The 16788-nt window shown below is 41.2% G+C and overlaps 3 protein-coding genes across 4 annotated transcripts; all 3 read left to right on the plus strand.

The window, feature by feature from the left end:
• Nucleotides 1–457: 457 nt before the first annotated feature.
• Nucleotides 458–4515, plus strand: LOC102703294 (plasma membrane ATPase 1-like). Its single transcript, XM_015835307.2, has 10 exons — nt 458–857; nt 1033–1269; nt 1498–1635; nt 1723–1866; nt 1983–2162; nt 2349–2555; nt 2673–2792; nt 3215–3334; nt 3834–4029; nt 4108–4515. The coding sequence occupies exons 1-10, from the start codon at nt 816–818 to the stop codon at nt 4110–4112; spliced, it is 1389 nt and encodes a 462-aa protein (XP_015690793.1). The 5' UTR covers nt 458–815; the 3' UTR covers nt 4113–4515.
• Nucleotides 4516–5902: 1387 nt separating this feature from the next.
• LOC102703568 (deSI-like protein At4g17486) lies at nt 5903–9602 on the plus strand. Of its 2 annotated transcripts, none has more exons than XM_015835306.2 (4): nt 5903–6254; nt 7528–7815; nt 7907–7987; nt 8848–8936. In XM_015835306.2, exons 1-4 carry the CDS (start codon nt 6080–6082, stop codon nt 8862–8864), a joined length of 561 nt encoding a protein of 186 aa, XP_015690792.1. In that variant the 5' UTR covers nt 5903–6079; the 3' UTR covers nt 8865–8936. The 2 variants fall into 2 exon arrangements, with proteins under 2 accessions (XP_015690792.1, XP_006650944.1); XM_006650881.3 differs by lacking the exon at nt 8848–8936 and adding an exon at nt 8940–9602 and having other exon boundaries at nt 5913–6254.
• A 1728-nt stretch (nt 9603–11330) lies between these two features.
• On the plus strand, nt 11331–16130 carry LOC102721905 (palmitoyl-protein thioesterase 1-like). Its single transcript, XM_006649158.3, has 12 exons — nt 11331–11447; nt 11532–11616; nt 11740–11791; nt 11934–11954; nt 12050–12103; nt 12415–12465; nt 12902–12964; nt 13658–13723; nt 13803–13841; nt 14567–14689; nt 15419–15511; nt 15601–16130. The coding sequence occupies exons 1-12, from the start codon at nt 11354–11356 to the stop codon at nt 15820–15822; spliced, it is 963 nt and encodes a 320-aa protein (XP_006649221.1). The 5' UTR covers nt 11331–11353; the 3' UTR covers nt 15823–16130.
• The last annotated feature ends 658 nt before the right edge of the window (nt 16131–16788 follow it).

Raw genomic sequence — 16788 nt, forward strand, 5'->3', positions numbered from 1 at the left:
TAGCAGCGCCACACTGATTGTGATCATGCTTCCATGTCCATGGCGCGTCGACGCCGTGCCGGTGTGTGAGTGGCTCGCCCGGGGCGCCTCGATCGCTGCCGAGGACCACGCCGACGACGTCCTGCGCTCGCCGGACGGCACGTTCGCCACGGGCTGCGTCGTCCACCTTCTTCACGTTCTCCGTCTGGTTCGCGCGCGCCGCCGACCGCGCCGTCGTCTGGAGCAGTCGCCACAATGGAAACCTACTTGCAACACAATCATGTCGTGGTTCCAACGGTGAACGGTGGGGTGCGCTTCAGCCGGAGCAGGTCGAGCCGGCGCTGGAGAAGGATGATATGACGATGTCCCGTGGATGGAAGTGGCAGAACGGCGTCCTAAAGAGGATCAATACGGCATCTCTTTGTCTTAATCTGGATCGATCGATCCCAAAAGAAGAGATTGATCACTTCTGTGCTGTGGGCCTAGGGGCAAGAGGGAAATATTATGTTTCTTGAGAGAAGAAAGTGAGAGAAAAGAAATTAAATTCAGAAAAAGAGATGAAAGGGGTACCAAATAGAAGAATTCACACTTTCAGTGGTGAAATTCGAAAGCCATGCGAATTAGATGTTAAATCCTGAAGGTGGTATGAATTGAGTGTTAAATACTGAAATTTCTCTGACGCTGACGGACTAGACTAGGCGGCGCTCCTCCTTGTCCTCGTCAAGCCCGATGGCCTTGGACTTGGAGGGAGGGGCGGAGATGCGGACGCCTCCCTCTCGATCGCCGCCGCCTCTCTTCTCCTTATATCCACTCTGCGCACCGCTGCCTCCTCCTCGATGGAGGTTGCCAATGCCATCGCCAAGGAGACCGTCGACCTGGTATTTCCCCCTTCTCCTGTTTAGTTTCGTTTCATTATGTATTGATCGATTCCATCTCTCTGGATTTGATTGGATTAGCAATTTAGCATCGCATCCTCAAAGACATTGGTTGCTTCTGGATGAATACAATGGGGCTTATAACAATAATACAAATAATACTGCTCCGGAATCGCAGGAGAGCATCCCAGTGGAGGAGGTGTTGGAGCAGCTGAAATGCACGCGCGAGGGTCTCACCTCTGAGGCTGCCCAGCAGAGGATCCGCGTCTTCGGCTACAGCAAGCTCGAGGAGAAGCAGGAAAGCAAACTGCTCAAGTTCCTCGGCTTTATGTGGAACCCGCTTTCCTGGGTCATGGAGATAGCTGCCATCATGGCTATCGCCCTCGCACACGAGGAAGAGCTGCCAGGGGAAAAGGTATATACTCCCTTCATTTCATAGCTTAAGGCTTTGTACTCTTGTCTAGATTCATATATATGTTAATGTATCTAGACATACCATATATACATTGATTAATGAATGAATCTAAGCAAGAGGAGTGACTACTGTATTACACTCTTCTTTGCTTATTGACACCCATCCATCTGCAACCTAAGCTAGCTACTTCTAATTGCAAGTACAACCATGATTCAACCAACCATGCAGAGAATGAGCATAGACTACCACGACTTCGTTGGAATTGTGCTCTTACTCTTTATCAACTCTACCATTAGCATCATAGAGGAAAATTACGCTGGCAATGCTGCCGCTGCGCTGATGGCTCACCTGGCACCAAAAGCTAAGGTGCACATATGCCTCTACCTACCCATACAGCTAGACTTCCATTTCATAAATCATCATACTGGTCAGTTGATTTTAGCTTCTTTCTAGGTTTTACGCGACGGGACCTGGAGCGAACTAGATGCATCCTTGTTGGTTCCGGGCGATATAATCAGTGTAAAGCTTGGGGATATCATTCCTGCAGATGCACACCTTCTTGAGGGGGATCCGCTCAAGATTGATCAGATCTTTCTGGCAGCTCAGCCTTCTCCTTTGCATCTAGGAATGTCACACAATTCTGCTCAGAAGAATAATTCTGGTCCAAGGATATGCAGCAATAATAACACCACAATGGATCACTTAATTTGCAGTCTGCACTTACTGGTGAATCATTACCTGTAACTAAGCATCCTGGGGATGGAATTTACTCTGGTTCAACTTGTAAGCAAGGTGAAATAGAAGCAATTGTTATTGCCACTGGAATCCATACTTTCTTTGGAAAGGCAGCCCATCTTGTTGAGTCAACTACTCATGTTGGCCACTTCCAAAAGGTGAGTCTTTAGCAAGCAAATGTCTCTTCAATTGGTGTAGCATAACTTTATGTTTTGTGTCCTGTGTCATCATGTTTTTTCTTGTATAGTGTTTCACCACATCTGATTGTGTACTTCATTAGGATACAAACTGTAACTTTTGTTAACAATTTCATGATCTTGCCTGCAATCGTGGATGTTTTCCAGGTTCTGACTTCGATTGGAAACTTCTGTATTTTTTCGATTGCTGCAGGAATGGTTATAGAGTTGATTGTAATGTACGCTGTTCATGAAAGGAAATACCGCCAGATTGTTGATAATCTTCTTGTGCTGCTTATTGGTGGGATTCCAATTGCCATTCCTACGGTTCTTTCTGTTACTATGGCCATTGGATCACACAAACTAGCACGGCAGGTACGACTATACATATCTGGCCAGAATTCTCTGGCTACCATGCCCCGCAAAAAGGAACTCTACCTACTAACATATGCAACATCATTTTGGAAGTGACTACTTTTTAGTTGTTTGCAGGGTGCTATTACCAAGAGAATGACGGCAATAGAGGAAATGGCTGGAATGGGTGTCCTTTGTAGTGACAAAACAGGAACATTGACACTCAACAAACTAAGCGTTGACAGAAATTTAGTTGAGGTTGTGTGGGCTCTCTTGGCATGTTATATTTGTGTAGCCATAATTTAAATTTTGTCCGTTATACCTAGTTCACTCATTAACAACCTTCTGAGCCAACATTTTCATACGAAGCACCTAGCCCACCCTCCCTTCCACTTGCCTGGCCCAATTGAAATGAGATATGGAAACAAAACATCTTAATGCTGTTTCTTTTTTTGGCGGGGTTGGCCCAAGCTAGACCAACCAGATTAGATTAAGAATGAAAGGAAGTGATATACAGAGGTAATCAATCCAGTGTTTCTTATTTTCTGCTGCACTACAGTTGTGATAATTGTGGGCCTTTATCAAAAAAGGACTATGAGCATGGTGCCAATGTTTAATTTTTATCCATGTTGACCCTTCATACTGACTATTGATGGTGTTGCCCCGAAACTTATTTCCAGGTTTTGACAAAAGGCATTGAGAAGGATGATGTTGTATTAATGGCTGCAAGGGCTTCAAGATTGGAAAATCAAGATGCTATTGATTTTGCTATTGTTTCCATGTTGCCAGATCCAAAAGAGGTACCCTTACCAGTTTTTACCCATTCCAGTCACTCATATCTATTTACCTCACTAGGGCCAACAGATGTGCATTCATCAACAGTATATTTATATCATTTGAATTGTATTTTTTTAATTGATCATGTTTCCTGTACATTAAAATTCTCTCCATTGTAGTTTGATGTAGACATCTAGTGTATCTCAACTATTATATGATTTTACAGCTGTGGTTAGCATCAACATCTGTTAACTCAGGTTTACATTTCAAGTGTTTTCTTTCTCTATCTTTGAATGATTTTCTGGTTCATAGGTTACAAGGTCGATATTGCTATCCAATAGGTCATTTCGTTAGGCATTTCTAGTTTCTGGTCAGGCTTTCCTATACGCTTCTGTTTTATTTTCTTCTTTCTGCTGATAGGCACGAGCTGGCATTCAAGAAGTCCATTTCCTTCCATTTAACCCAACATTCCAAAAGCTTGATTGTGAGTCTGTGACAAGGTCGAGTTGGCTATCATTTCAGGTGGCTTTTACAAACCGGAAAGATTTCGGCCGGGAAGCTCGCATGGCTGCTTGGGTTGGGTACACGAGCAGCGTACAGTGCACGGGCTACAGTCTGGAGGCCGGGAGAAAGCTGCGTCAAATGGCTGAGGAGGGCCTTGGCCTACCCGGCAAAAAAAAATGGCTGAGGAGGTCAGGTGGCGTGCTGAGATTACAAGGTAATTTGATTATTTTTGGCTTGGTTTTCTTCACTTGCATTGCATGCCCTGCTCACAGAATGGGCATTTCCTTTCCAGGTTGAGGGAATTGCACACTCTGAAAGGAAAGGTGGAATCTGTCGCGAAACTGAAATGACTCGACCTGGGGGACGTCAACAATCAACACTGTTTAACCAACACGACAGTTGAACATTAGGTTCTATTGCATGTGGATCGAACATTTACGGTCGTCGTAATAAAGTTGAATTTATTGTGCCTCCCTCAGCTCAGATCTTTGCGCTGTACTGGATATATATATATACATATATACACACACTATGTACTACTATACTAGTCAACATGAGCCATGAGGCAGGTAACGTAACACCTAATATGGTATTCCTGCTGCATCCGTTGGTTGTTCTTCTTAAGTGTTTGGACCATCACCCCCTTTTTGTTTTTGGATGTTCAGTCGATCTTCTTTGCTGTACCTAGCCTAGACATAGTGGGGAGTACATTAATAAAGCTAAGCTAATTAAGGTCCTGGTGTTTCTGTATGAGTCTGCAGGTAACTACTATAGGTTTTATAATCTGGGTACTGCTGCTGTTGTAGTGCCTGTCCACCCCATTTTCAATACCCAACCTGCACTTTGAGGTAGACCTAACACATACTTTGCCCAATTTAATCATGTAGTAACCCGTTATCCTTAACTCTTTTTAATCAATCTTTGTTACTTACCTTTGCTAGACAAATGTGTAATTATCGCCTTTATAAATAAATATCTTATATTTTATTAAATATAGTACACTGAAGGGTAGTACTAAAGCCATTCTACTTTATCTGTCTTTATTCACGCTACTGTAAAACAATGTATCCATATTTCTTTACTACTTTAAAAATGGGAGTCGTCCCTCCATTCTCCACTCCCTTTAGCACATGCACACGGGAAAATAAATAGTCGCACAGGAAAAAGAAGAAATCGTTACATAGGAAAAAAAAAATCGTTGCACAAGGAAAAAAAGAAAAGAAATCGCACAAAGCCCAGATCGCGTTGGCATGCGCTGCCGAAGCCGCTGCCCGATCCGCACCGCAGACGCCGCCAAAAAATATTTTATTTAGTATAGGAAAGATGATTTACATTAATAATATCAACACAAAAATATTCTTATAGCACATAACATATTAATTATATTTTATAAAGAAAAAAGTAACTAAAAAATAATGAAACTCATATGCAAACTTCCATGTTGTGTAACGAGGACACACAAAAAAATATTTATAGTCTTTTTAGACTTACCATACAATAAATCAACGGTTAACCTTGACTAGGACAATGGTATATTATAAAACAATTGATAAAATCGACGATATATTATATAAAATGGTAATGTAAATGATAAATCATTAAATGGTAGATGATCAGTCGACTGATTTTTTTTAAAGCAATCAGTCGATTGGCATGAGCCATCCGATCTCATCTAAACGTTTGCATGTATGCCAAACTCTGATACATGCACCGATCATAACTCAGATTCAATGGCCAGGGCGATCGACTGACGAAAACTCAAATTTTCAGACGACTGAGGAGTAGCAAAAGCGATCATTAAATTAAGACAAACTCGGTGACATAAGATAGATTTTCTAAAAACATAATGTTAACGTACAACTCATGACTGCTTGCGATGGCATTACCTTTTATGACTGTTGATGTATAACACATCACTTATAGTCCATAAGCCCATAAATCATATTATATGTAGTTTTAAAAACATGCATGTAAAATTGTTGTAACAAGTGTAATGAATTTAACAAGCTTTCAAGTATGAATGTTGATGGAAGGTACAGGGAATATGGTTGCAAGAGTCAGCCCAGGTATGGTAGTTAGGACGGATAATGGGTATCGCAGGGCAGGGTTGCCGGTGACCGGTGGGCGAGGGCGTAGTAAAGCAAGGAGGGGAGCCCCAGCCCAGCAGGGGCAGGCAAGGTCTTAGTTCGTCCGTCCTCCCAGGTCTCCTTGTCTTGGACTCCAGCCTCCCTCCACCTTCGGCAAGGGGGATCCCTCCCTCGGCCATGCGGGTGCTCCCGGCGTCCTGGTCCAAGAATCCGCCGCCGCCGCCGCCGCCGCCGCCGCCCCCTCCTCCCAAGACCACCACCGCCGACCTCTACCTCAACATCTACGACATCTCCCCAATCAACCACTACCTCTACTGGTTTGGCCTCGGCATCTTCCACTCCGGCATCGAAGGTTAATTTTACCTCTCTCCCTCTCCTTGTTCGCCCATAGCCATAGCCAGATCGATTTGACCTCCCTCTCCCTCCCTCCGCCGTAGCAGCTAGCTAGCTAGGTACTAGCAACGGCCCATTACTAGGCTAGGTACCTACCTCCGTATGCTTTCCTTCTTGGGGTTGGGGACGGATCCTTACATGCACTTCATCCTCTACTTCCATGTTAACTCCACTTCTTCATCATGTAATTCACCGCGTCCTGCCACCTATCATCTTTCACCACCAGCTATATGACCTTTAATTCCCGCCATTTGCCAGATTTCCCGCTACCTTCTCCCCCGCCCGCCTTGGGGCATCAAAGGATTTCTATGCTCTTCCGTTACTTCTAACTAGATAGATAGCACAGGTACAATCTTTGCAGGCGATATGTGAGCTGAGCCCTTCAAGACCTGGTTTCCAAATGGAGCTCAAACGGCACAAATATATTGTCGAAGCGAATTTTATCAAGCATGAAAACCACCCCCCCCCCCCCCCTACATGCCCCCACCAAAAGTTCACTTCTTTGCACAGGAGAGGCTGACGACAAAGAGCAATCTAATCATAGTCGCCTCCTCTACATGCGACCTGTGTGGGGAAGAAGAGGAAACAGCCTCACACATCTGCGTTCGCTGCGCTTTAGCCCGTTAGTTCTGGATGGCGGCAGGGATAACACCAAACATTTGCAGTGCGCAGGACATGCCAGTCTTGCAATCACCAACTGGTATACCAGCAAGACACTTTCAGGTCTTCTTCCTGCCTTGCTTCTGCATGCCCGCCTCAGTGCCAGCTTCTCTGCGAAAATGCATAGAAGACTCCACGCTATGGGCAGAAATCTTCAACAGGAGAGACAGGATTGTTGTCTTGGCCTGGAAACTCATTCTTTGCTCCCCTTACAGTCTTTGTATGTGGATTAACCTCCATTCTACCCATTGTATTACATTAAGCCTAAGTGGTAAACTGGTAATCAAAAAGAAGATTCAGGTGGGGAATATCCCCCCTCTGGTGACCCTTCTAAAAAAACTACAAAGTATTTTCTTTGCTACATCCAACTTTACCTATTTGTGCCATGCCACGGCCACGCACATATTTAGTACATTTGCTATAACTTGGCTTGTCTCCTTCACTGGGCCAACCGAAATTTATTCTTAGGTATCTAGGCTGCTGACGCCATAGCTGCTCATAGAGTTCCTATGTTTACTTTGCAACCATTTATTGATTTGACGTCCTTGTAAAAATTCCAATAACATTTGCAGTGCATGGCATGGAGTATGGGTTTGGAGCCCATGAATACCCAACCAGCGGAGTCTTCCAAGTGGAACCCAAAAGCTGTCCTGGCTTTATCTTCAGACGTTCCGTGTGTGTGGGTTCCACTAATATGTCCCGTTCAGAAGTCCGCAGTTTCCTAGAGGACCTTGCAGAGGATTATCATGGGGACACTTATCATTTGATTGCAAAGAATTGTAATCATTTTACAGCAGACATCTGCAAGCGTTTGACCGGAAAGCCAATTCCTGGATGGGTCAATCGACTTGCCAGATTAGGTTTGGTTCTGCAAAACGAACTCATAACCTATTGATCCTTGATTTTGATGACTCTAAACTACTGCTGGTTTCAATGTTGCTGGGATCACAGGTTCTTTATGCAACTGTGTACTGCCTGAAAGCATCAAGGTTTCTGCTGTCAGAGATGTAAACGCTCTCCCTGAGTTTCCTGGTAAACTCTCTCTTCTTCCTACACATCCATTTTTGGGTTGGATTGCTCAATAAATTAATTACTAAGATGTTTCAACAAATCCACGCACATGATCAGATTTTATGTTGACCTTTCTATATTGTACTGCCTGGGTAAATTATTGGCATATGCTCCCTTCCCTTTTTTTTCTGATTGGATCTATCAGCAGCATTGATTGGTTGGTCATACTCAATCATTCATTTGAACCATATTTAAGATGGAGTTGAATTAGTGAAGATATTTTCCTCCATGGTTTTATGTAATCTAGCTGCATCCTGAAAGGTTTAGCTTTCATATATGTTTGAGTTTAACCATTAAGATCCCATCAGTCATGCCATTAAAATTAGTGAATATACCTGACTGACAGTATTTAGTCTCTTGTTTATGTTCCTGATATAGTTCCAGACCATTACTTTATATTATTGGTCAGACTCAACGTTATGGAAGATTTTGGTAAAACCTAGTATGATAGTGAGCTTAGTTGTCATTTTCATCTTCACTGCTCCATAATATTACTATATGATGTGAATTAAGTGGTTGTTTGGATCCAAGGACTTTTTTGTAATCCCTTGTCACATCGGATGTTCGGACGTTAATTAGGAGTATTAAATATAGACTAATAACAAAACTAATTGCATAAATAAAAGATATTTCATTAGACAAATTTTTTAAACCTAATTAAGCCACGATTAGCAAATGTTTACTGTAGCACCACATTCGCTAATCATGGGCTAATTAGGCTCAATAGATTCGTCTCGCGAAATAGTCCAGAGTATGGGGTGGATTTTATTAATAGTCTATATTTAATACTTCTAATTAGTGTCAAATATTCAATGTGACAGGGACTAAGAAAAGTTAAGAGGAAACAAACACCCCCTAAGTGTATGCGTACTGTAAGTCGCCATTTGTATTTGATAAGATTCTGTTGCTACAGATGATGATCTGGAGTCCAATGCATCCATTGTTGACGGAAGTGATGCGGATGATTTAGACCATCTTATAACGACCCCAAGTAGCGATGTTGTATCTTCAAAAGACAAGATATTAACTCCTGGCAGGGATAGCTTGTAATTTCTTGTATTCTCCATTGATGTTGATGATATAGTTAGTATTACTTGTGGGGTTGTTTGCTGAGGAGCCAAGTGATGATCTCTTGTTGAGTGGCGATGTGGCAGGACAGGAGGAGTATGCTGTGGTAAGAATCAGATCATCATATTTGCAGTCAACCTTTGAATAGTTGAATGTATAATCCATGGATGCGGATGGTAATGATGTCTGTTGCACAAGAAGGTAGTGCGTGTGATTGTCTAACTGTGGCGAAGGGCCATGGTTCCGTTGCTAGAAGTATACGCTGTTTTATTTTGAGAGGGGGGAGGGGAGGGGAGTGCGTTGACAGAGAGATATTGATATTATTATGTATATGGTGTAACTAGATGGAGAAGGATTGACGTCATTCGAGTTGTTACGTAGGAAGAAGGGTCATGGTTCTTTATTTTGTTTGTGTTGTGTGTAACTGATTTGTTTGTACAAATGAATGAATGATTTGCAGTTGTGAAAGTTGAATAGATGGTCTCATCGATCTGTTGTTAATCTATCTGTCCGTCCGTCTGTCTTATTATTTCATCTTCTCTCTCCTAGTTTGTCTGATAATGTAGATGTCTCGTTGGTGCTAAAACATAAACAGAAGTTAGCTCTGCTTTGAACAAGAGTTTCTTTTTTTTTCCTATTAATTGGAGGGGACGGTATTGTATATGGCCATACGCTAAAATTAACTATATTCTGGACGAAGTCATTAGTTATTTTGAGGATATACTAGTGCACCCAAGGTAGCTTTACCAAGTTGGCAACAAGTGAGACCGACTAAGTTGGCACAAAGAAATTTTTGGGGAATTTTGAAGGCCTGGAAAAAAAAATCCTATACGACTGTTTCGAACTAAGGAATGGATCACTCAAATTTCTTTGAAATTCCTTATGAATGTCTTCAAGCATATAAATATTGGAGGGTTTTCGACATGTGTAACCTCTTAAAAAATTCCTTCGTGTCTCTCTTTGGGTTGATAGGGTACTCCAATCTTTTTGTTTTTATTTGTTTGTTTTGATAATCATGTATTTAAAGGGACTGTAAACCATTCTCATAATATGTAATTGTAAGTTAGTTAGCAAATCCTTTCACAGGAATCTAATCCTTAGGCCCTGTTTAGTTCGAAAAACATCACATCGATCTTTAGACACTTAAATAAAGTATTAAATATACATAAATATTAAAACTAATTGCATAGTTATGAGAAAATCGTGAGACGAATCTTTTGAGCCTAATTAGAATGTGATTAGCCATAAGTGCTATAGAAACAACATGTGCTAATGACGGATTAATTAGACTCAAAAAATTCGTCTCGCGGTTTTTAGGTGGAATCTGAAATTTATTTTGTAATAAGACTACGTTTAATACTTAAAATATGTATCAAAAAATTCGATGTAATGTTTTGAAAAAAGTTTTTACAATCTACCTAAGGCCTTAGTTTGTTTTTCCTCCAGACATATGCCCAGAAAAATGGCTCACGAAGAAGAGGGAAGGAATGAGAGGACATAGTTTTATTCTTTGTTTATTGGTGGTTGCTTGAGAACAGTGATACTAGTAGATGTTACCGTCACTCGCATTGCTACATATTAAAAAACGGTAAATTAGTTAAAAGTCATATTGCTACTTACTTTTTGACATATTGTGTACGCCCTAAAAGGAGCATATCTTAGGTAGGAAGTTCGCTGTTAGTCCCTCAATCTAAAATGACCGTACCTTTAATTAAAGCAATCAATGGGGGTGATTATTTAACTTATTCAAAAAAAAGTTAAACGATATATTTAGAAATAAAATAATTTATAAATAGAACTTTTATATCATGTTCTAAGTAATCAAAAATCAATGCTTGAAAATAAACTGTGAATCTATTTTAAATTTAAGATTAAAAATTTAAATATTGACTTATAACCATAAGGGTAAGAGAAAAGATGATGTTGAATATACACTAATATTGGTTAAAGTGAGGAAAAATATATCAAACATTATTAAGGAGGAAGATAAATACATTAGGGTTCACTGAAACAATATTAACTGTGGGATTGGCTCTCACACATAAAGTTAGATTTAATATATAATTTTGAAATTTCATTTATATGAATATCAGTATATACAGTACAACTCTTTGATTTTATTTGTACAAATATAATTGGATCAGTCAACTCAAGTTTGCGTGCTGAGGGAGGAGGAGGGGGTGGGACCCACCTGCAGTAGCTGGGCGGGCTTTCCTTCCTTCCTCCTTGTTCTTCCCCAGTCCTCCTCCCTTGTGCGAGATGGCCGCCGCTTCCCTCTTTCTCCTCCTCCTCCTCCTCCTCGTCCTCGTACTCGTGGCACCGGCCTCCGCCGTGCCCTTCATCGTCCTGCACGGTTAGAATCAGTCACTCCATCCCTTCCAACCCCACCCGATTCGATTCTATTCCCTTCGCTTTGACAAGTTTTGCTTGCGTCCAGGTATCGGAGACCAGTGCGCCAACCATGGCGTCACCAAGTTCACCCGCCTTCTCGCCGACTGGTCTGCCTCCGATGGCTACTGCCTGTACGTCTCTCTCTTACTTAAATCAATTAGAGAGGCCTTGCAACTTTCTTCCTCCTCCTCATCATCATGGAGTAATTGCCCTTATGCCTCTCTTCGCTTTTGCTACTCTTGGTCTTGCCTTAGTGAAATTGGAAGCGGGACATGGGACTCTTGGTTAATGCCTCTTCAGAAACAGGTCACACTACCTATGCTATGCTATGCTATGCTATCTACTAACTTTATTTATTCTTGCCTGGGAACCTTTTGTGCTAGTTTAACTCTTTCTATATATATATTCATCCACATAATATATTGTTTTATCTGTTACGTCTTAACAGGCCGATATTGTTTGCACTAAGGTGATTCAGCAATTCCTCTTTTGGATAATGCCTTTCCTACACTGTAGTGTGAGTTAAAATAGCCAAATATCATTACTGCATCTTTTGTTTTCCAGGTAAAGGAAATGAAGGAACTTAGTAATGGTTACAATATAGTTGGTCTTTCCCAGGTATTCTTTTGACCATTAGTAACGATATGCTAGGTGTTTCATTCACTCGCTGCATACTCTGTAAGAACAAAACACAGTGAACGCTAGTTACTCAAAATATTACAGGAAGAAAAATAATTCCATGTCAACTGTTGATCTTCTGGCTGTTTTGTGTGCTCGTTTTGATTCATTGGTTATTACTGCCTCCAGCCACAAATTAGTGACGTATTGGGCATTAAAGTTGGCTCCACTCTCCGAAAAGCAACTTTGGTCACTATGTTCTGTTTTAATATACTCTCAAAACCTACTAACCTGCTGTATCCTGTCCACAGGGGAACTTGATTGGTCGAGCAGTTGTTGAGTATTGTGATGATGGCCCACCGGTGAGTTAACCTTTCTGGGTACAAACAGCAGTTTTTGTAGGCACTAGATCATGGGGTGATCATTTGGCTTATTCAGGGAAAAAGCCAAACGACATATTTACAAATAAAAATAATTTATTAATAAAACTTTTCATATGTGTTCTTTGATCTAAAAGCGCAGGATAAAAAATAAACTACTAAAAAAACCCTAAAATCAACTCTAAATTTAAGGTTGAAAATTCAAATTTTGGCTTATAAGCATAAGCAGAAGAGAAAAAAAAATGAGGTTGCATAGGTACATACAACAGTTAACTTTCCTTTTTGTAGGTGTGTTCTTTTTGAAAAGGATTATGTGTTCTTTCTCTTTTCCTCCGTTCCCTCTTAGTTCCTCCCTCCTACCTTAAATCTATGATGTACCTTAAAGTGCAATGTTGTCAATATTTTGATGCTTCAACAGGTCAAGAATTTCATTTCACTCGGTGGTCCTCATGCTGGTACTGCTTCAGTGCCACTTTGTGGTGTAAGTTCATCTCATTGTTGCAAAGTGATATTTAGTTTGTAATGCAAATTCTAAAACTAATAATCCAAGATTGCGCATGGATTTCTTTGTGATGAGCGATAACATATTAATTCATTATATATTAAGGTACTGGGTACTGGCAAGGTAGACAAACACCATTCAGTAGATAGCATCTCTTACTGATCTTAATGCTACAAGTTGTGAAATTCCACCATCACTATACAGATATGTATGCTAGTCTATGCATATGGACATTTATCCATCCACCTGGTTGCTTTAAAAGGAAAATTATTAACAAGGCTAGTTTTTAGGGATGGTTGGATGACAATGTGCATTCACTCCTTGCATTCAGTCCATTTTCCAATCCTGTGTAGGCCTGCAGGGCTTGAAAACTGTTAAAGATCAGAGATATGGTTTTCAGCATTTAGGTAGCCCAACATGATTCTTGAGGGACCTGGCGTGATTGGGTGTTTTTTTTTTCGATGCCTGATCATATAATAGGTGAGCTGCTAGGATTGTTAAGATTATGCCAAACCTGTTAATCTGGTTACTGTTGCAAATAATGTGAATTCTGCCTGATTTAATCTCCATTATTGTAACTGTGACTAAAACAGTTATTTCATGAGCTATACAAGTTTATGGATATTCATTTTACTGCAGCACTTATAACAACTTGTGTTTATTTATTTGCAGTCTGGTATTTTTTGCATGCTTGCTGATTCCCTGATTAAATTGGAGATCTACTCAGACTATGTCCAGGTTCATGTCAAGTCAACTTCACTTGAAAATACTTTGGTAGATTTTTCTATGGATTAATTTATGGCATGGTGAATTGCAGGAACATCTTGCACCCAGTGGTTACATGAAAATCCCAACTGTGAGTTATTCCTTTTTGTCATCATCCTGAACACATAACGCTTTTTGTGTCCCTTGGTTGACATGCTATTTAATTCTCAAACTCATGTTTGTTATACTTTTGAATTACTTCCTTGTACAAAGGCTGAAGCATACGAGGACATTGGGATTAAATGATAATTACTTTATTGCACGAAGTCTGAAGCGTACAGGGACCTTTGACTTGCTTTCTTCATCCATCTACACTTTAGGATGGTGCAACTATGTTAAATCCAAAAGGGAAACAGAACTTCCTAAACCCAATTCAATTTGGAATAAGTCACCGACCATCTCCTGAATTCCAAATACTATTCTTCCTAGTTCCAGACTTTAGTACCACAACCTACCGCATAACTGCACTAATTAGGCAAGGGCCCATCAGAAGAGGACGTGCATTAATTGACTGAGTGCAATAAAGCCTCTTTATCTAGAAAGAAGAGGAAGTGTATGGGCAGCTGCTGGCAATGTTGATTTATGAATCCATGGTACTACAGAAGAACAAAACAATTCGAAGAGAAGAAGAAATATGGAGAGTACAGGACCAACTGCCGATTTAGCATTTACCATTGGAATTTTAGGGGGGGACAAAACCTAGGAGAACTCTGAATCACCTCAATATCTGAATAAAATGATTATTGCTGGACATAAAACTTATTTAATGTTAATATTTTGATTAACTGAAGCTTGCATGCCTCCTCTGCTTTTCAGGATATTGAAGATTATTTTAAGGGTTGTAGATTTCTTCCAAAGCTTAACAATGAGATACCAGGTGAAAGAAATGCCACCTACAAGGAAAGATTTAGCAACCTGGAGAATTTGGTATTAATCATGGTAAGTTTAAGATGGTCCAAAGTTGCATTTTGATTATGTTCATTCAACCTCCAAGGGTTTGTTGGTAGAATAGATTTATAAGTGGCATGAATTGTGTTCCCTAACTCCCTGTTATGCATTCGGTATGTGATGTATGTTTGTCTACTTAGGTTTATTCAAATTCTACTTGTATAGTGCTGCGATTGTTTCTAGAATTCTGGAGTATATCACCAGGGTATAGTTGTATGGACCCATCGGTAGTGTATTGTGAATTAACACTGCTATTTTCTTAGGAAATGAGAAGATAGTAACCAATGCAATCTTTACTGTAGACCAGTGGTTGTTTAATTTATACATATAGAACAGACAACCACACCATAGTTCAGGAATCCAGTGTCTATCAGATAAGTCAGGTACATAATTGATTGATGTCGATGCTTATCGCTGGTGCTGGTTGCACCATGGCTGAACTTGCGCACTTCATGTGAGCAACTTGGAGTTGTCTCATCATTGCAAAGTCACCCCTTTTGGAAGGACCATCATGTAACTTTTTATTGCTTTGTTTCTAGTTTTATCTATGTAATTTCTCATGTTGCTGAACAATGTAGAGTTACTGAGAGCTACTAGCCCCGGCATATTTCACTGGAAAAAAAAGAAGAAAAAGGCACGGTAGCCTTAAAGGAGAGGCCAAGATACCTTTGATTGATATGCCTAATATTAATTGTTTCTCTCTTTTTTGCTGGTATATAGTTTCAGGATGATGCTGTCTTGATACCTCGGGAAACAGCGTGGTTTGGTTACTACCCTGATGGAGCCTTCGATCCTGTCCTGCCCCCTCAGAAGGTTGAACCTTTGCATGTACTGTAAATGGAATACCCTCCTAACTAGCAGCATAAGATGTGATAGCAACATGTCGTGCATTGTGGGTGCAGACAAAGCTGTACATTGAGGACTGGATTGGTCTGAAGACGCTGGATGATGACGGGAGAGTGAAATTCGTGTCCGTACCAGGGGGGCACCTGGGTATTTCCAAGAGTGACATGAGGAAGTACATTGTGCCCTACCTGAAGGGCAAGGGCAAAGGCAAGGCTTCGATTGCTGCTACTTGGCGTGCCATCACCAATTCCATCGGGGAAGCGTTTGTGCTCAACTAGTAGTGTGATACAGTAGCTCTGACGAACTGAATGACGTTGGTTGATATGCCTGCAGAAAAGATAGAACTGTATAGTGTGTATCCAGTAGAGCGACTGGACGTTAGCTAGGGACATTGTGTTGAGTTGTGGTTTTATTTTGTTTTCCGTACACTTTGCAAATGCGGCACGGTATCGCCACATAGCCCCCCTTGTATATCAATGAATGCACCAAACTAAAAACTAGGAGTAACAGTGGACATCAGATATGGTAGATTTTGAACCCAAAATTAATGAAGCGGTTAGTCTGGAGGAGTTGTATTTGGGGGTCAGAGGTGTCAAACGCGGCCATATCAGAGTTCTTTCAGGTATGGGATGAAATCTATCAAATCCAGATTTCGCAGGAGGACGATGCGGTCACCTGGAAGACATCCAACAGCGGGAATTTTTCGGTGCGAGATGCTTGTGAAATGTTTTTCAGATCAAACACATCAGCACTATGAAAGCTCATATCGGAATCTTCAAAGATTAAATTCTTCATGTGGCTAGCAGAAAAGGGGAGATGTCTCGCAGCGGATAACTTCTCCAAGAGGGGATGGCCGCGTCAGCCAGTCTGCTGCATGTGCAACCACACCAGAGAAGACTGCCAGCACCTGTTCATTGAATGCAACTACACTTACAAAGTATGGGAGGAACTGAGAGTCTGGGCAGGCATTCACTTTCCCCCTTCCAAGGGAGATTGGACTGAGCTTATAGGGGAATGGTGGTGGTTGTCGGACGCGGTACAGGGAGAACTTGGACTGTCTACTCCAGCTGACCTGTTGGCTGGTGTGGAAAGAGAGAAGCCGTCCGCATTTTCTAAAGGAAATTCGGCCCGGTCCACAGTCTGATTCAACTAATCAAATAAGAAGTGTTGGCTTGGGTAATGGCGGGAGTGTTAAACTCAAATCGCGAGTAGTCCGCATGCGGCAAAGTCTCTTCTCTATCTCC

Source organism: Oryza brachyantha, chromosome 3 (genome assembly GCF_000231095.2).
Source record: "Oryza brachyantha chromosome 3, ObraRS2, whole genome shotgun sequence".
In the NCBI taxonomy this organism is placed as follows: Eukaryota; Viridiplantae; Streptophyta; class Magnoliopsida; order Poales; family Poaceae; genus Oryza; species Oryza brachyantha.